The sequence below is a fragment of the Impatiens glandulifera genome, chromosome 5 (genome assembly GCF_907164915.1).
Source record: "Impatiens glandulifera chromosome 5, dImpGla2.1, whole genome shotgun sequence".
NCBI classification, from domain to species: Eukaryota; Viridiplantae; Streptophyta; class Magnoliopsida; order Ericales; family Balsaminaceae; genus Impatiens; species Impatiens glandulifera.
In genome coordinates, this window is record NC_061866.1 from 49,977,420 (window position 1) to 49,997,366 (window position 19,947).

The window sequence follows — 19,947 nt, forward strand, 5'->3', positions numbered from 1 at the left end:
CCGCGGCAGATCTTCAACCGGAGAGGCGTCTTCGCGACTTCAACAGGGGCGGCGTTGTCTTCTACGGGTCTTCTTTAGCCGGAGGGAGTCGATCGGATGGCGGGGGCTTCTTGTTGGCGGCGCTGGCGAAGAGAAGCAGCGGGAGAGAGAAAACGTTAAGGGAGAAGAAACGGGGAAAAGAGAAAGAGAAGGTTTTTTTTTAATTAAATAGTTGATTCCCGAGAGTTATATGAAAACTCTCAGTTTTTATTTAATTAATTCCGAGAGTTTTCATATAACTCTCGGTTTTTATTAAAATAATCAAAAATCGTGAGTTTTCGTATAACTCTCGGTTTTTGATGTTTAAATTCTGAGAGTTTTCATATAACTCTCGGTTTTGATTTTTTTTTTACATTTTTACAATTAAATTTAAATACACAAAACCGAGAGGTTTTGGTAAATCTGTCGTTTTTTATGCATATTTTCGAAAGTTATATATTTAACTTTCGGTTTTACAACATGACAAATTGTTAAATTATTTAGATTCTCACTTTCTAATAACGTTGAACAACATTAATTTAACACATTTGATATCCTTAAAACATTTCTCAATCCATATGATCAAACATTACACAAATACATAGGATAATCCTACATAAACATTCATATACACTTCTCTTTATGATCAAACACATTCTTGAACATTTTAACATTAAACACAATCTAAAATTTTCAAATAAAACACACACTTGATAATATTAGTTAGGAGTCTAGATTATAACAAAAAAAATTAATTAATTTAACAATTTGTGACATAGTAATTCCGAGAGTTAATCATAAAACTCTCGGTTTTTATGAGTATTTCCGAAAGTTTTACCCTAAACTCTCGGAATTACCGTTTCACAAATTGTTAAATTAATTGGTTTTTAATCTTCTAATGACTTTGAACATTATTAATTTAACACATTTAATAACCTTAACACATTACATAAGTCATATGATCAAACTTTATACACATTCATGTTATCATAAACACAAACATATAAATACACTTCTTTATATAATCAAACACAATCATAAACATTTTAACATTAAACACAATCTTAAGAAAACCTCTCGGTCCTGACCTTAAACAGAATGTTTTAGGAAGGGTCAAAACCGAAGGTTTTCAAATAAACCTTCGGTTTTGACCCTAGTTTAAAAAAATCTGAAAATTTTCTAAGTTTGGGGAAGGGTAAAAACCGAAGGTTATTTAGAAAATTTTCAGATTTTTTTAAACTAGGGTCAAAACCGAAGGTTTATTTGAAAACCTTCGGTTTTGACCCTTCCCCATACTTAGAAAATTTTCAGATTTTTTTAAATTAGGGTCAAAACCGAAGGTTTATTTGAAAACCTTCGGTTTTTACCCTTCCCCATACTTAGAAAATTTTCAGATTTTTTTAAACTAGGGTAAAAACCGAAGGTTTTCAAATAAATCTTCGGTTTTACCCTTCCCCATATTTAGAAAATTTTTAGATTTTTTTAAACAGGGGTCAAAACCGAAGGTTTTCAAATAAACCTTCGGTTTTACCCTTCCCCATATTTAGAAAATTTTCAGATTTTTTTAAACAGGGGTCAAAACCGAAGGTTTTCAAATAAACCTTCGGTTTTACCCTTCCCCATATTTAGAAAATTTTCAGATTTTTTTAAACAGGGGTCAAAACCGAAGGTTTTCAAATAAACCTTCGGTTTTACCCTTCCCCATATTTAGAAAAATTTCAGATTTTTTTAAACAGGGGTCAAAACCGAAGGTTTATTTGAAAACCTTTGGTTTTTACCCTTATAAATTTTTAGATTTTTTTAAACGAGGGTCAAAACCGAAGGTTTTCAAATAAACCTTCGGTTTTGGCCATGCTGTTTTTTTTAAATAATAAGGTGAAAAGTAAACAATAGTAAAATAATTCATTAACAACCTATTAAAACCAAACCAAACATAATAATAATTCATGAATATTAAAACAAAAACACATAAAAATATTGTCATCGTTCGTACGGAAAAACTAATAAACACATAATAAATCTAGAAATTATTAGATGGGGTGGGAGGAGGGGGTGGTTGATTCAGTCGACTCCTCAACAATACAAGTTCCTGTTCGAGATTCTCTAATCTCTGGGCCATTTCGGCCCTGTCCGCTTTAATTTCACTGAGCAAACGGCCTCTTTCCGCATCTCTTAATCGGATTTGTTCCATTTCCAGCGTCATCTGTCTTACCTCTTCCTCACGTGCCACAATTTCTGATTGTGCTATCAGATTCTGGTAACACGGATGCAGTTTCTCCGGTGTACGCCGAAGTCTCTTCCATGAATCACTCATATCCTAAATGCATTTCAGATATATGTATATATATATATATATTAATCAAACAAAATAACGTAAACTAGCATAAATCTAGATAATATATATATATAAACTTAAGAAATCTAAATCTCATAATAAACAAAACAAAAAAACCAAATGAAACAAACCTGAACGAGAGAAGAACCGGCGTGGAGGAGGCTAGGCGGCTACGGCGCGGGAGAGAGAGAAAGGAGAGATGAGTGGAATGAAAAAAAGAAGGGTTAGGGTTTATATTTATAGAGGTAGATGCCGAAGGGTTTTCATATAACTTTCGGTTTTGATATTAGTCAAAACCGAAGGTTTATTAAAAACCCTTCGGAAATAACCAGTACCTAATTTAGAATTTTTTTTAATTGAGCAAAACCGAAGGTTATTTGTAAAACTTTCGGAAAAAAGAATTTCAAAAAAGGTAAAACCGAAGGTTCTTTGAATAACCTTCGCAACTAAAAATCCCCGAGATTTCAAAACCGAAGGTTTTTGTAAAAACCTTCGCAATTAACCCACATCCAACACTTAGAATTTTTTTTGATTTTTTGGGAAGGTAAAAAACGAAAGTTCTACAAAGAACTTTCGGTAATAATTAATAAACCCGAAGGTTTTACACCCCCCTCAGAATTTATTTTTAATACCAAAGGATTTGTTCCTCTCGAAAGTATTTAGGAGAGTTTTACAAAACCTTCGGGAAAAATCGTCGGTAAAGGTCCTTTTTTTACTAGTGATAACATTAATAAAATTAAGTTTGTAAGGAAATATTCTTAATAATAATATAGTGACAATATTATCACATTCTCTAGAATATACAATAATATATACATTTGGAAAATCATTTTAATTTTTTTTTATCTAGCTAGGTGTGGATTCAAATGAAATTTCATTTAAAAATTGAGTGAACCTAAACTTAGTACAACATATATCCACATCTGAATACGACATTGAATTGTTCTTCCAATCAAAAGTGTTAGTTTAGTTGGGCTGATGATTGCTCAAATATATACAAAATTCAATACAAATCTCATTTAGTAATCGAATTATTAGATAGTCAATAGTATATAGGTGTTGGAATATTATTATGTCACATATTACTACAAATCTTATGCCAAATATATTTCCACATCCATCCAAATATTTATTGACGGTTTTTAAAATAGATCTAAATTCAAATTCATAATACAAAAAAAAAATAGTCTCTAGAGTTTAAATGTACTTCTAAGTATGTTAAATTAATTGTAATTATTTTTTAGTTTATTCTATTTGAGTTGTATAATAAAAAAATATGAGGTCCCAAAGCCATTAGAAACAATTACAAATTCATAATCAATAGATTTAATCTGTCCGAACCATCTCTATCACAAAAAAGGATTAGGGTATACAAATATATTAAAAGAGTAATGGATTAAAATATTTATTTTATGTATTACATCCATTCATTAAAATATTATGCACTATATATAAGGCGACCTAGGATGATGCATATATTTAATATATAAAAATATTAAGTATAAACATTTTGTATGAGTCCCTTTTTGTTTTACAGTAAGTTTGTAATTAATTATATTGATGTTGAGATGTTACATTTTATTATTATTTTGATTAGACCAATTAATATGCTCCTTTTATCAAAAGGTCATATTTAACTGGTGTTTTATCCAATAAAATCATGAAGATGGTATTTATGCTTTTAACAACGACCGACAAATTCACATGAGTTAGTTGTTGAATTAATTAAAGGTAGGCTCATTACTCATTATTATTATTATTATTATTATTATTAAATATATAATATAATGTAGGGTACATATAAAAACACTAATTAAACATTACTACTCCACTATCCCATGACCATGACAATCCCCAAATGATTACCGTTATCTATATTATTATAAGGCCCAGCTTAACATATATATATATTTTTTCTTTGTTTTGGTTTGTTTTATTATAGTTTCAAATAAAAATGTAATCATGGTACACGGTTAGTGTTGTTTAGATGTTTTGTTCTCTTTTGTCATTTGTTTTAAATAGAGAAATTATATGATTTCTTTTTTGTCACACTTGTGGCCTGAGTATTTTATTTAATATTCAAACATACTTATAAGGAAAATTAAATGAATAGTATAAGGTACTGTAGTCACACTGTATGCATGTGTTGAGTTATTTTAAATTGATTATTTTTAAATAATCACAGTACCAAATACATGCTAAACCTTTATTCATGCCCATTTTGTTTTCCTCTTGAGGGTTATCAATTGTGTAAGAAACACACATGACCTTTACTTGTTTTTTTAAAGACAAAAGCAACTGTGTTTTGAAAGATCTTTTGGTTTGGTTGATTCCACTTTTTCATAATTGAGTCATCTTTTAGTCATTTTACGTTTTTAGTTTTGGGCCTAGTTAGTATTTGACACGTATTCGTAAAATCGACTCTTATCATGAGTGTCGAACCTTTTTGTTGTCTTACATTGAAGTCAATTTGGCCCATGACTTCTCATCATGATCCGTTGTTTTGATATCTCAAATTGCATTATTTTGTGGATGTGAATGGGCTCATTGGGGGTGTTATTGGAATTAATTGTATAATTTGTTAAAGCCAACATAATTCCACCTTTATAACTTTTAATTTGTTTAAACCAAACAAGTGATTTTAATGGGAAACGAACATTACTTATTTGTAGTTGGTGGAGACAAAGAGTCAAGGTCCTTTGTGACCGAATCACCGATGTGCCCTCCACAAAGGGGTGTAATGATTATAAAAATAACAATATTACCACATCCCTATGAGAGAGCACGAGGGGTACATGGGTGATTCAGTCGAAGAAAACGCAGACTGGGAGATAAACTAGTCATTCCGCATGCTCTCAAACCTGCTTGCTCTAAAACAACATGTATTACTGTTTTTTTTTTTAAATAATGTTCATCTTTTAAGAAAATAACAAAGTTTACATGTTTTACATGAAACAAGTCCAATTAAATACATTAATTAGTTTAAGTTTATTTGTTTTATTTCCATTTTTTTCTTCTAATGTGTGATTACTGCATAAATAATTAAAAGTAGTTAAATTTTATAATAGTTTATTAACTTTTTTTCTAATAATTCATCTAAAAAAAGTATACAAATATTCTAAACTGAACATATATCTGAATCAACTAATCCTTCGAAATTATGAATATTAAATTTATTATAATCCAAATTACGGGCAAACACCTCTTGCTTATTCATTCTGGTGAGTGTCACTTAAGTGTTATTTATATTTTTAGAATGTATTTTTGTTTAGTGTTGGGCTGGGTAATTAAAAATGATTGTACAATGGGCTCAAGTAATTCGGTAAAACATGGGCCTGCAAATTGCTAACCCGTCCAATTCAAGCAAGGCTAGGTTTATATTATAGGCATGGCAAATTTCCGGGTTTCGGGGGACCCGACCCGGACCCGAATCGAACCGAACCGGACCCGATTTTACCCCGAAAAAAATGGGTATTTAAATTACCCGAAATATCAGTTCGGAACGATGGGTACCCGGACTCGAATTGGACCCGAACTAGACCCAGTTTTTAAAAATAATTTCTTTTTTACTTATTTAATTAATTTTAACCAGTTATTATATTTTTAGTTTTTATTTATAAGTTATTATATTTTTAGTTTTTATTTATGTTTAAATATAATTTGAATGAAATGGAATAAAAATTTAATATTTTAAAATATTAGATGAAACATTAAAAAAAAATTAATATATTTTAAGTTTTAAAAAATTATTTAATAAAAAGAATTATAAAAATTATATTAAATAAAATAAAATAAACGGTTTATAAATAAATAATATTTAAAAAAATATATATTAATTTTTTTTTTCAATTTTTCTTACCTACAGTACCTAACATTCATCTTCTTTGGAGTTCTTCCCCATCTCTTACTCTCTCTCTCATTTTCAGTTTTTTCTACTCTCTCATTTTCAGTATTTTCTGCTATATAACTCATATATGAATGGAATTATGGAATCATCCGGCAGCATAAATGTAAAAAAGAAGAGAATCTGAACGGAAGATTGAGAACCAGACAAAAAAAAAATTAATTATCGAAATTTCTTTCGGATATCCGGACCCGAACCGGAAACGATTAGCCCCGACTCGAAATTATTCGGAACCGAAAAATTACCCAAACCGATCGGTTCGGTTTGGGGCTAAAATGCCATGCCTAGTTTATAACTTATTTATTTTTATATAAATAAAATATTAAAAGTTGTAGCAAAAATATTTTTAAAGTTTTTTTTAGTGCAACTAATTACTAAAAAAAAATCAAATATATAGTACACAAACAGCTTAAGTTAAGTTCAAGGAAGTGGAGCTAAATAAAATAAAATTTGAAAAACTTTGGGAGTTAAAAATTTAATTTAAGATATCATTTTATTGAATTGAGTGTTATTAATGATGAAATTCTAAGAGTATACATACAAAAATGTTATATTATGGTTAGTAGTATGTGTCACGAATAAGTTTAATCGACAATTCACTTATTTTTGCATTATCGAGGAATGACTAATATTTGAAGTTTTTGTGGAGTATTATTTAGATTCATTTGGTAATGTCTGAGTATTTCGACAGTTATTGAAAAGTTTGGATTGATACGGTTGATTGATAGACCTACGTATTTAGGTAAACATCCCAATTATTTTTTAAGAGAATTATCGAGTTAGAAAAATCATCGAACTTTCAACGATCGTAGTTGTTGGATACGTATCATTCATAATACTATTATTATAACGATTTTTGAGATTCGTTTGTTTAAGAAAAGTCAATAAATTTTGTCGGAGTTAATCTTTTTTTTTGAAAAATTACAAGTACTTTTTTTTTTTTTTTCATGTCATGTTTTCTTGTTTGCTTAAACGATATATTTTTATTTTTAAAATACATGATTTAATTAAACGAGTGAAGTGAAGGAGGAAGATGAAGATGAGCACAATGGACTTATTGACTCAACTCTAGAGAAGAAGACACCAAAATTAAAGCCCTTTTTTGGTCTCCGTCTCCGACGACTAGCCGGTGGCTGAAACCCTAGCTATCGGCCGGAAAATGTCCACCACCATCATCAAACCTCTGCTCCTCCTTCTCTTCCTTGTCCACGCCGTCGCTTCTTCTCCGATCCTGGGCCTCGATTCCTTCCTTTCTCAAGAATTCCGTCGAGACCCACAAGCTTCCAACGACACTTTCCTCTCCCTCCCTTCTTCGATCAAGAAATCCCTATCAGTTTTCCAAATCTCACCTTCAATTTCCTCCCTCTTATCATTCCAGATCTCTGTTCCAATCACCATCAAGCTCGTCGGAGCCTTCCCATCCTCCGCCCCATCTCTCCTCCACACTTTCCTCTCCGCCTCAATCTCCTCCGATAACTTCCATATAATCACTCCTTTCTCTCATCAACATCATCGCCTCGCCGTTTCCCATTCACTCCACATCGACGTCTCTCTTTCCACGTCTTCCCTCCATACCCATCTCTCCGATACCATTCAAGCCGAACTCTCCAAATCACCATCTTCACTCCGTTCCTCTCTCGTCTCGATTCCTCACTCCCCGATAGATCAAATCATACGGCATGACTTCGAAAAAGAAAAACCAGTTCAAGGGGTTTACATATATCTCTTCAATTTAGGCCAACAATCAAAACCTTACGCTTACAATTACGGATATGGGGATTCATCGCCGGCGTTTACTAAATGCTTAGGCACCATTTGGACAGGTAAAGAACGCTATATATGGATCGATCTGGCTGCCGGTCCGGTTGATTATGGGCCTGCTTTATCTGGCGAGGGGGTTTTGCCTAGAGGTGAATCTCATCCTTTAGCAGCACTTCACGGAGGACCCAAATCTCAGAAAGCATTTCTGGCTGAAATGGCTTCACTGGTTTGGAATGCTTATCAGGTACTTCTTGTCCCTTCATTAAGAATCCCAGTTCCATTTGAGAATTCCTTACTAGTACAGTTCATACACATTCATGGTTCTGATCATAAAGATACCAATGGTTTGGATTGGAAAACAATCGAGAGGAATTTCATGGATGAAGCCAAAGATGGTGGGTTATTATTGGGTGAACAATCTTTAAAGTTCAAGAATTACGATATCCTTTACACAGACTGTTCAATTTGCTCATTTGCAATTTCAAGAGCAACCACTTCTTACACATCTAGATTCCTATTTGATAACTACACATTGATAGTCAGCGAATACCTAGATTCGAAGAGGTTACATCAGATACTGTCTGATTCTAACGACGAGCTGAGGAGAATTGCTGGTTTCCCAGAAGATGAATTGGGCAGAGTTCTCCCTGTTTATGTTTTCGACCTTGATCTGAACACCATCTTAATGCTGGATCGTTATCATCAGTCTGTTTCGTTCAAAGACATGGTTATTGCTGTTCGAACCAAGAACACGCAGACTGTTAGCGATTATAGCTGCAACGGTCGAAACATGTTCATTCAAACCCGTGACCTCGAGAGGCCTCTGGTGGGGTCGATCTTGCAGAGCATGTGGGGAGTTTCTCCAACCCATTTGGTTTGGAGTCCTAGCCATAACACTACTTTGGTTGACTATACATGGAGCGTTGGACAGACTCCGTTTGGTCCTTTCTCGGAGCTTTCGTCGCTCTCTTTCGTGCAGAAAGATTCGGCTAGGAGGAATCTCTTGCTGACTAGTTTGAACAACAGCATTACGAGTGCAATTGATATTCTGGATTCGATAAAAGGGCATGGAGGGGAACATAAGCTTCTTAAGAGTCAATATAGTGAATTTGTGCAGAGATGGAACTTGTTTAAGTATAAGCTGGATAAGGGTGTTTCGGCCATGTCTCGATTGGATTTTGAGACGGGGTTGTTTTATTTGAGATCGTCTGATCACGATCTGTATGGGATTCACGAAATGGTGTATAGGGCTTCTCAAGATCTGGAGGCGACGCTTGTTTGCTTTAAGGAACCGCCGTTTCCATGGAGGAATGTTTCGATTTATGGAGGTGTGTTTTTTGTTGTTGTTTATGTTTATATTAAGAGAAACAAACTGATAAGTGGTGGAGGGAAAAGGAAGCAATTCTGATTCTGATTTTGTTTTGTATTCTTTCAATTTGCTCTGCATTTTATTTTTAGAACACATTAATATGAACCACCAACAACAATAGTAGATCAATGTTTTCCTCATTTTATAATAATGTGCAAGACTAGCCGTGTTTTTTTTTTTTCGTTTTTTTCGGATGAAACAGTTGATGATGAGACTTAATATATGCCTAATTTAGGTCGATATTATTGAAAATCAAACTTAGTTGGTTAATGTCAATTTTATTGATAACCAAACTCATTGATCTCTCCCTTTCAATAAGTTTTTATTTTGGTAAAGTTTATGTAATGTAATTTTCACATTATGTGTTTCTTCATCTACAAAATTTCATAATTCTTTTAGAATTTGGTATTTTTTATTTGATTTATTCTTTGAATGACATATTTGTTTGTTAGTTTATTTTAGTTGTTCTCCTGTCTATTTCTAAATGGAACAAAGTTATTTATTAAACTTTAAAACTCATTATTAGATAATATTTTAAAATCTATATATTTTAATTTTAACTCAATTATTTAAAAATAAGTAGTATAAAATGAAATCCATTTGAGAGAGAGAGAGATAATGGAGGGGCTGATTATTTGAAAAGAAGATAGATATGATTATATTTGACATTTTCAATATACTATTTTTGACCAATAAATTAAATATAATGGTGGTAACTAATTAATATTATTATAAGCTGGAAATTATCACGCTGAAGATCAAAAGTGACCGAAGAAGAAGGAAGAAGAAGAACCAGAAGAAGAGGGAGGAAGAAGAAGAAGATCAAAAGATACATACAGATTGAGTGACTGAGTGAGATAGGGAAGAATCCGAAACTAGGTCGTAACACAAATTCGAACGCACTTTTCTCTTCTTTAAGCGATAAAAGGAGGTATTATCTTTCAATTTCATATTCCAATGGCGGAATCATTGAGATATTTTATCTTATTATTATGGATTTCCATGGCGGTACCTTCGATTCATCATGTATCATCGTCATCTTCTCTATATTCGTCGACATGCCGCCCACACCCCAAACCTTTTATTCACGATCTATATCTCCAGTGCTCCTCCGATACTTTTTCTCCATCTTTACCGATTCAGGTATGAAGTTTCAATTCGTTTTCAGTTTTATTCACAATTATATTTATCATTCCATTCATCAGATCATCATATTCTTGTCAAATTTCTGTTGCTGTAATACAATCGGTCATTATTTAGGGCGTATTTTATGAAGAATGAATTGTCCTTGTTTCCTTATTTTCTATGGCCTTTCGTGCCCTAATAATAGTGGATGTTTGAGATTTGCATACACTTATTGATAAATGTCATAAAACTGTTGGCAAACAAATTGGTCTTCCTATTTTGTTTGTTTGTTTGAATCATCTAATCACAAGATTTACAAGAACAATGAAATGAAACCACTTGTATTCCTTATGTCTCGATAGATGGATGGTGAATCATTCGATAGATATTTGAACTCCAGTCCGACGAATGCATATTCTGTTGTTCTGTTTCACGCTTCGTGGTGTCCATTCTCGAGGAATATGAAACCAAAGTTTGCAGCCCTTAGTTTCATGTTTCCTCAGGTGAAGCATATAACGATTGAAGAATCTGAAGCCATGCCAAGGTGAGATTCACTCAATACTTGTTGGATTCTCATTAATTAAAAAACCCGTTTCTTCATAAACCTTTGCTTTATCTGTATAGTTTGTTCTCACGATACGGAGTTCATAGCTTGCCCTCAATAATAATTTTGAACGGGACAGCACAAGTGCGTCATCACGAACAGAAGGATCTTCCTTCCCTTGTGCGTTTCTATAAGAAAACTACAGGTATCAACTAACTGACTCTGCTTATAAGTTATATAATCTTCAAGAAGTTTGCATTTCATGGCTGTAAATCAGAGAACTTTTGTCAGGATATGAACCGGTTGTGAATTTGGCTGAAAATGATCTAGGAAGTCTCTTTGAAATTGATCATGGAGTTGATGAGACATGGAAATGGAACTCTATGGAGGGAATATTAGATAGAGAGCCTTATCTAGTATTTTCAGTGATCTTTCTATTGTTTAGGGCAGTTATGTATTTCTTCCTTAAGGAAATATCTAATATAATCGAGATGTGGTATGCTACCATACCACGCCTAAATCTAAGAATATTTGGGGAGTCGAGGCAGCTTCTTGGCCGAGCCTTGGACTTGATGGATTTGAAGAGAATGTGGAGGAAACTGAAACTGTGCAAGACGAATGGAGCTAGGAATGCTCATGTTTGGGCATCTTCTTCATTGGCATCCGTTTCATTGGGAAAACGGTTTAAATCAGAAGAATCCTAAACTTTTAGGGCTTTTCAGGTTCAATCGAGAAAAGGGTATCTTCTCTTCTGAGGGCAATGGCTCACTGGGATTAATCTACAATTTTTTTTTTGGCTTTTTTGTTTTTGTTGCTTTTCACGTTCTTTGTAACATTCCAGAAAGCAGTCATTTGTTCTTTTGCCCAAGGAGAAGATGAAAATGGAGATGTAAAATTGTTTTTTTTCTGTATATTGAATTAGTGTTTTGTGAGTGGTACTTATATGCTTCAATGTATTCAACCTGACTTCTCTTCTTTGGATTAGAAATCTTGTATTTATATTAATACGCCACTATTAGAACAAATTTGTTTGAATTCTGAAATCAAATTCACCTTTATTTCCCATATAACTCGGCCGCTTAGCTTAGCGACAAAATAATACATTGAGAGAGCCCATCTGAAAAATACAATTCTGGTCAGATTTCTCAAACCATGTATGGGATCTAGACAGGCTCGTGATTGGAAACATACAAAGGTGGATCTGAACTATTAATTTCTTCTTCTTTAATTCAGTTGACCCAACTTATTGCATTTGCATCAACATTTCCTTTAAGTTGATATTTCATCAGCCTAATCTTTGAACAATCCATCCCCGACTTGCAATGGTCAAGAACCCCTGCATAACGAGTCAGTTTCTTAGTGAAACTCCCATCCTCAGCAGCAACCCCGTCTAGACTAGCCAACCGAGCAATGTTTTCAGGATTGCAGTCACCCGAAGTGGTGAAGATAGCCCCATTCTTATATATGTCCCGGTCTGAGCACCAAGTCCACTTACTCCATTCCTCCACTGTTGCATAAACCCTGTGTCCAACCTGCACTAGTTCAATTAGGGTTAATTTTTTTACGAGAGCGTTCTTAGTGTGAACTGAAAAGATTACCTCTTTGGCGAAAGGATTGTCAGAAGCAACGAAAACGTTTCCTTGAGACAGGATGGTTGGGTTGTTGCTACCACCAATGGCATACATCTTCCACATAGTATAGTCGTTATTGACCACGTGGGCAAAACCTGAACGTACTCTTGGCAATCTCTGAATCAGTTTCTTTCCAAAATGGTTGTACACAACCGTCACCTTCAAGCCTTCGTCGCTCACTGTCGAATCATGAGCTCCAAGTAGAATAGTCTGCATGAACTCTTCAACTGTTAGATAAATTGTAAGTAAGATAGATAGAAAAAAGAATTAACGCACCTTATTATGATCAGTTAATTGGCAATTCGAGATGGTGATAGACGTGCATCCTTCAATGGCATCGATCATTCCATCCGTGCATTTCTTCATGGAGAGATGATCAAGCCAAATGAACCTCGCCCCAAACATAGAAATCCCGTCTCCATCAGCACGAGTTCTAAATCCAAAATGATCAACAGAGTCCCTAACCATCCCCCCTGTAGTCGACACTATGTTTTGAATGAATATATTGTGGAGTATGATATTCTCTACGAATTGTATCGTTATTCCCGCGCCACCTGAAATGCGCACTTTCACTCCTCGACCGTCGATTGTTTTGTTACTTGTCATGATCAGTTCTTGTTGCAATGTTATCCTCATGTTACCTTTAAAGATTATCCATAAAGGCTCCTTTTGAATCACTGCATGGCGAAGTGTTCCAGGTATTGGGTCAGTTACATTGTTGTCCGAAGGGTCTGTTACCATATAATATTCGCCATGTTTTCCGCCTGTGGTGCCCTTTGCAAAGCCAATTACGCAATCCGCAAGCCTTTTTCTGTTTTGAGCATAATCGGGCTGGCACTTCCAGCATCTATCGATTTGGTTAGTCACTTTGCATGGAATTTCAAAATCTTCTTGCAGGCTCCTCCTGAAAAACAAAAGATTAATTATTATTTTACACAATTTTTTCCGATAACATCCTATTGTTTGTTTGTGCGTTTTCCTTCTAGGATAACAATTGAACATTGTGTGATAAAAGATATGCTAGTTGAATGAAGAATTGTGACCCACATGGGATAATGGTGTCCATCATAGCCTTCATTACCTTCCGTCATGGTTTCATCAGAGCAACCGTTTTCTTCAGTTAAGACAGGAATAGACATACCGAATATAAACAAGAATATTATGAACAACTTGTGCCCCGATAAACCCATCCTCTTTTTTTTTCTTTTTTTATTTCTTCCTCAGAGTGGGTGGGGCAGGGGAACCTGCACAGATTTTTTTTGTTCTTTTTTTAAAGGTTGGTTGTAGGCATGATCAAGGGCACAACTTGTAGGTAATTTGATTTTGAAATGACCAGCCCTGGCCCTTTATTTGATTTCGTTAATCAGATTATTAACAAATTTAGCAAACAGCCTTAAAATAGGGAAAATTTTATTAGAGGCAAACATGGGGAGCCATTGGTTAAAAAGGGACCACAGACAGCTAGCATCAAAGAATAGATTCTGCGGATTGTGAATATTACTTTGTCTAGATGTTTATTTGACATTCTTGATATTCTAGGATTTGATCATAATAATAATAATAATTACCCAAATTAGTCTTTTTCCCAGGATCTAGTGAAACTCTCCTTCCCAAGATATTTATTTTCAAACTTGGTTTCCATTGTCTGGGTTAAAAGCATGTATGACAGGTATCACGTAAGTAAGAAGCTTACCACGATTCCCATTGAAAACAGTACCTCTATTGAAGTGAAGGTTGTGGCGACAGTGAAATATTATGCTAATCTCCTCTAGGAATTAGTCGATGTGCCCACAAGTTGGCCCAGGACCCCCAATACCCTAATCATTACAAAAAACGATGAGTAACACGTAACAATAGGAAAACATGAATTCAGTGTCAAAAACCTTCCAGAGAAGAGGAAAAATGAACCATTCAAGTTATTCTTGATTATGTGATATATTCTTGTTATTCAAGTTGAACAATTAATGAAAGACAATATAACAACAAAATATATATTTTTTTTTGATAAAAAAATTGTTTCATTGATAAAAAGAAAATTTTATTTACAATTTAAAAGGCAACCTAAGGCCAACCTTCGCGAGGCCACCCAAACGAGAGCAATAAAATATATACCATTGGTGTAACACTCTTGTTCTTGGGGAGTTTTTTTCTGATCTTGCTTCAATTGCGAAGAGTGTTGAAGCATAGAATCTTCTTAGAGCCCAATTTTTGGAAGGTCCCATAGAGTTAGGAAAACGGTAAGTTCAAGTTTTTTTTGTCTTTTGGAAAGACTTCAATGGAGGAACTCTAATTATGGTTCGAGTGTCACAGGATTCTATGCTCAATTAAGTAAACAAAATAGCTATGGCATTTGGGAGAAAGTGTGGATTTCTCTTATTCCAGTATATATACAAGATATATGAGTATATGACCATTCTTCATGAAGCGATCAATGTTGAAATCAAACTCAAAGCTAAATGGATGAATGTGGCAAGTAATTAGTGATCCCATTTGTTTTAATCATGAGAAAACTACACTTCATCATTCTATAGGACCCCCTTCTCGTTACAAGTATGGAAGATTTTTTCAAGATGTTGTTGATAATGATGCTGAAAAATTCTACCCAATATAATTATGGTGTTTAAAAATCTACATTGGTTATGTTTGTCAAAAATCACCTTAAAAAACAATTTGTTCATGATCCTCCATAAAAAATATATATATACCAAATGAAGTAAAATAGTTATACAATAATTTGGATCATTACCTTAATAATTTGTATACCAAATAAATTAAAATATAGATCATGACGTAGTTTCCTAAAAAGTTTTTGCCTTTGGTTGGAAAGAAACGATAGAATCTTTAATGCATGACAAGGAGGGTGGTCCTATTGGATGGTTGAGATCTAGAGAAAGTTTTCAATTATCATTTGAGTGAGAACTAGGGGTGTAGATAACCGGGAAGAAGAGATTATCAGGTGTTTGGTTGGAATCAAATGAGAGCTGATAAATAAGGCATAAAGGGAAACAAATGAAGAGCCACTGAACACAGAGGACAATCTATTCATGATATTTCTTTTCCTTTCAAAAAATATTTGAATGATAAATATATTAGTACTCATGTGCAAAATAAAAAAAAATAAAAAAAGAGCCAAAGTTAGAATGTTTAACTCTCCAAATAATTTGGACTTACTAACCTGTTAAGCTTGGTGGATATCTTTCAAGGAAAGTCTCTTGAACATAATCTTTATAGAAAGTATGCCTTCCTTGCATCTTAAATGTTGTTGAATTAGATCTGCATGGCCATGATCAGAGACTTCAGTTTGACACTTCCTTAAAAAAAAGAAAAAAAAGAAAAAAAGAAAAAAAGAGGCAATAGACTAGTAGACCCTTCTCTGGGGGTAAATCACATTTCAAAAAGCAAATTCTCCAGAACACTTATTCTCATACTTTTGACCATATATAGCAAAAAAACCTTCCTTCATCCCTGTTATTTACCCTAATAAGTGATACATCATTTACTTCCAAAGCAATTCACTTCTTTATTCCTCCTTCTAGACTCTACACATCCTATCAAAGACTACAAATCAAATATAATAATTAAGATCCATTTCTAAATCACCTTTGTAACTCATACATTTAATTACTACTAGTGCAGTCTAAATCAGGAAAGTTTTTGAAATAGATTATTTATTATCAACTAAAAATACAGATCTGAAGAATTTGATTCTCTTTTTTTTTCTGCCTTGGATTAAATCTATCAAATCAAAACCTACAACTAAACAGGGATTTAACAATTAAAATGGCCTATACCTTAAGGCAAAAGAAGCAAATAGGAGAGGACATAATCACATGAAGAAAACAGGAATCAATCTTTTGATTAAAGCTGACAAGGACAACAACATAACTTTTCACGAATAATGCAATTGTGGCTTAAACTAATTACATAAAACAATTGATAATCAGTACTTCACTTTGATCTCGTAAAGGAATATATATATTTACATAAAACGATGCCTTTTGTATCCTGACATGAGATGTCATGGATGATAAGAACATTACGGAAAAATTAGCTTAAGATAAAATGAGAAGCCTTCCCACTTCTTTCATGATCCATCAAGGAGAAGAGAAGAAATATAAGGAGTCGAGTTTGTATATATATACAGGCCATTGTCATCTGACCCATCCTCGGAACTATATATCATCGCTAGCTATCATGATCTCCCTAACTGATGTCTATCATGTTGTGGTAGCTACAATCCCATTATATATTGCCATGATGTTAGGATATGTCTCTCTGAAATGGTGGAAGCTCTTCACACCTGCCCAAAGCTCAGGCATCAACAAGTTTGTGGCTAAATTCTCAATTCCATTACTGTCCTTCCATATGATTTCTACAACCAATCCCTATGAAATGAATGTGAAGCTAGTATGCGCTGATTTATTACAGAAAGCTCTTGCTTTTTTTGCCATAGCAATAATTGCAAGAATCACATCAAGAGCAAGCTTGAGATGGGTTGTAACAGGGATCTCTCTATCGACATTACCAAACACTTTGATCCTAGGCATTCCAATCCTGAGGGCTATGTATGGAAACACAGCAGGAGACTTGGTTACCCAGATAGTTGTATTACAAAGCATAATATGGTACAACATACTGCTATTCCTGTTCGAGCTGGGAATTGCAAAGGAAGCTTACTCCACCACACTCACACAGGCAGCTGGTATGTATGATTTTTTTTATGTAAATAATCACATGAAGCATACTAAAAAGCCTTATCGTGGGCCCAACAAACATTTTGGCAATTTTCATGACTCTGATATCACGTCATTCTGTTCCAAGAGGAGCTGGAGTCCCAACAAGAGGCGTCATCTAAAGAGGAGGGACGAGAAATAAATATCCCAATTCGAGGAAAAGTGCAAGTCATGCCTATTCTTTTGACTGTAGGGAGGAAGCTCATCACAAATCTCAACACTCATGCAACCGTGTGGGGTCTTGTTTGGGCAAGCATACATTTCAAGTTAATTATCAACCTTTCTTGTGTCTCACTCTCCTATAAGAATTTCAAAATCCAAATAGCTTGCACTTCCCAACTAACTCGTGCAATTGAATTTGTGAAAGGTGGAATATACAACTGCCGCTGATTGTCAGTCATTCAATATCAATATTATCTGATGGAGGACTTGGAATGGCCATGTTCAGCTTAGGTTCTGTTTGATATCTTATCACCCTCTGATTTTGACATCAGTATTTCCTTATAATCAATAGTCCAGGATAGAATCCACTAGCTTATCCACATGTCTTGGTTACAGGTCTATTTATGGCATCACAGACTAGCATAATAGCATGTGGGACAAGAATGGCGATATTAGCCATGGTTATGAAATTTGTTGCCGGACCTATCCTAATGGCAGCATCCTCAACAGCTATTGGTTTACGCGGAACAGTGTTCAAAGTGGCAATTGTACAAGTAAATCTGCACACTCAATCTATTATCATCTCCCATCATTATACAAATCTTATGAGAGGACTTATAAAATGCAGGCAGCTCTTCCTCAAGGAATTGTTCCTTTTGTATTTGCCAAAGAGTATAACATCTACCCGGACATCTTAAGCACTGGGTAGCTAACTTCACACTTCCTTTTTAACTTACTTGAAAGCAATGATTAAACGTGTTAACTAACTTTGGATATCGCCATAAATGTCGAATAGGCTGATTCTCTTCTTATCAATGTAGGGTAATATTTGGCATGATCATTGCCTTGCCTGTAGCATTGGCCTACTACTCCTTGCTATCATTGTGAACCTGATGGCTGCTCAATACTATCCACATTCCTATTTCTTTTTTTTTCACTGACTTGGGCATATCAACTGGCCAGTGTATATTATTTTGAGGATTACTAACAAGTATAGAAAAAAGGATTATTTTGTTACATGTCCTGTCAAAGTTACTAGAAAAGAGAATATGGACATCCAACAGCTGATGCAATAATATTCACAGAAAGAAAACAGTGATTTGATAGTGCTAGTTGATGCTATATATGTTTGAAGAATCAACCATTTTACAACAGGACACATCTACTACCTCCTGAACTAAGTATGAATATGGAGGCGTTGGAATGATCTCAGGAAATTATACATCTCCCACTCTTACTGATGTGGGAACATTTAATAGGATTACAAGTCTAGACAATTTGGTATTTCTAATATGTTACTAGTGCTAATGATATAAACAATGTATTTATGGTTTTCCTACACAACAATAATGGTATAGTCATAATGGTTATTGTTGGAATATTATATATGACATATCCCTATGATTACAACATTGGAAGCTGTTCGACATATGATGCAAACCGGAGAAGATTTCATTTGAAACAGAGTCATTGAGTCGAAGACGAAGCATTACAAGACAAAGATAATGTCTCGAGAGCAGGATGAGATCTAAGAGAAGAGACAAGGCTCTCCTACTGTTATAATCTAAAACAATATTGCAAATCCAAACATATAATAAAATTTATTAACTTGAATTTGAAGAATTTGAATGTTAGATATGATATATCCCTAAGATTAGGGAATTGAAATTAAAAGAATTATGATATAATTGAATTTTGTTACGTTACTATTACTTTTTTGACATTTTAGATCTGTATTATCATGTAAGTGAACAAATTCTCAATAATACGATTTCTATACCTATTCATGGTGGATTTCTATACCTATTCATGGTGAAAACTCTCTATGTAAGCATTTTCCATCAGAATTCATATACTGATACCTATATCACCAGCAGCTTACAACTATAAATATGTAGGATGAAATAGAAACGCGGTTATTATAGTCATACCTGATAACAAACACGGATACTGCATTATTGAAGGAGACTTGAATTCGAAATGCATGTGTTTCCTGCAGAAAGAGTACGCAGAGAAAAATGTAGAAGATAGAGAAAGAGGAAATCGGCAGAACAGAGAAAAACCGGTGACGGCACAAGTCCGATAGCTTACTCGTTATCATTTCCAGCGATTCCTTTTGTGTGTTGACACTAGATCACAATTCACAGTTGTCTCATCAGAATTTCCTCCGATCAAGTCAACAGCATTTCCCGCGATTCCTTTTGAAATATTGCCTGTGACCAGTCTGTCAAGTCACCCCGCCGGCGGCATTTTCCGCGATTCTTTTTGTATTGCCGGTGGGCCTGTGGTGGTTACGCGGAAATATAAAAATATACCAAACCATATCAAGAATATGTGTAACAAAGCCCAACAATTTAATAGCATT

The 19,947-nt window shown here is 34.1% G+C and overlaps 4 protein-coding genes across 4 annotated transcripts; 3 read left to right on the forward strand and 1 right to left on the reverse strand.

Moving 5' to 3' along the window:
* Nucleotides 1–7,304: 7,304 nt before the first annotated feature.
* On the forward strand, nt 7,305–9,527 carry LOC124937780. Its single transcript, XM_047478099.1, has one exon. It carries the CDS (start codon nt 7,417–7,419, stop codon nt 9,424–9,426), a length of 2,010 nt encoding a protein of 669 aa, XP_047334055.1. The 5' UTR covers nt 7,305–7,416; the 3' UTR covers nt 9,427–9,527.
* Nucleotides 9,528–10,842: 1,315 nt separating this feature from the next.
* LOC124938346 (5'-adenylylsulfate reductase-like 5) lies at nt 10,843–12,081 on the forward strand. Its single transcript, XM_047478767.1, has 3 exons — nt 10,843–11,056; nt 11,137–11,261; nt 11,348–12,081. The coding sequence occupies exons 1-3, from the start codon at nt 10,875–10,877 to the stop codon at nt 11,758–11,760; spliced, it is 720 nt and encodes a 239-aa protein (XP_047334723.1). The 5' UTR covers nt 10,843–10,874; the 3' UTR covers nt 11,761–12,081.
* Nucleotides 12,082–12,265: 184 nt separating this feature from the next.
* On the reverse strand, nt 12,266–13,826 carry LOC124939622 (pectate lyase-like). Its single transcript, XM_047480080.1, has 4 exons — nt 13,735–13,826; nt 12,964–13,669; nt 12,655–12,897; nt 12,266–12,588 (listed from the first exon to the last, which is right to left on the reverse strand). The coding sequence occupies exons 1-4, from the start codon at nt 13,824–13,826 to the stop codon at nt 12,286–12,288; spliced, it is 1,344 nt and encodes a 447-aa protein (XP_047336036.1). The 3' UTR covers nt 12,266–12,285.
* A 2,701-nt stretch (nt 13,827–16,527) lies between these two features.
* On the forward strand, nt 16,528–18,599 carry LOC124937481 (probable auxin efflux carrier component 8). Its single transcript, XM_047477747.1, has 6 exons — nt 16,528–17,389; nt 17,509–17,686; nt 17,788–17,873; nt 17,979–18,136; nt 18,211–18,287; nt 18,404–18,599. Exons 1-6 carry the CDS (start codon nt 16,750–16,752, stop codon nt 18,468–18,470), a joined length of 1,206 nt encoding a protein of 401 aa, XP_047333703.1. The 5' UTR covers nt 16,528–16,749; the 3' UTR covers nt 18,471–18,599.
* Nucleotides 18,600–19,947: the final 1,348 nt, after the last annotated feature.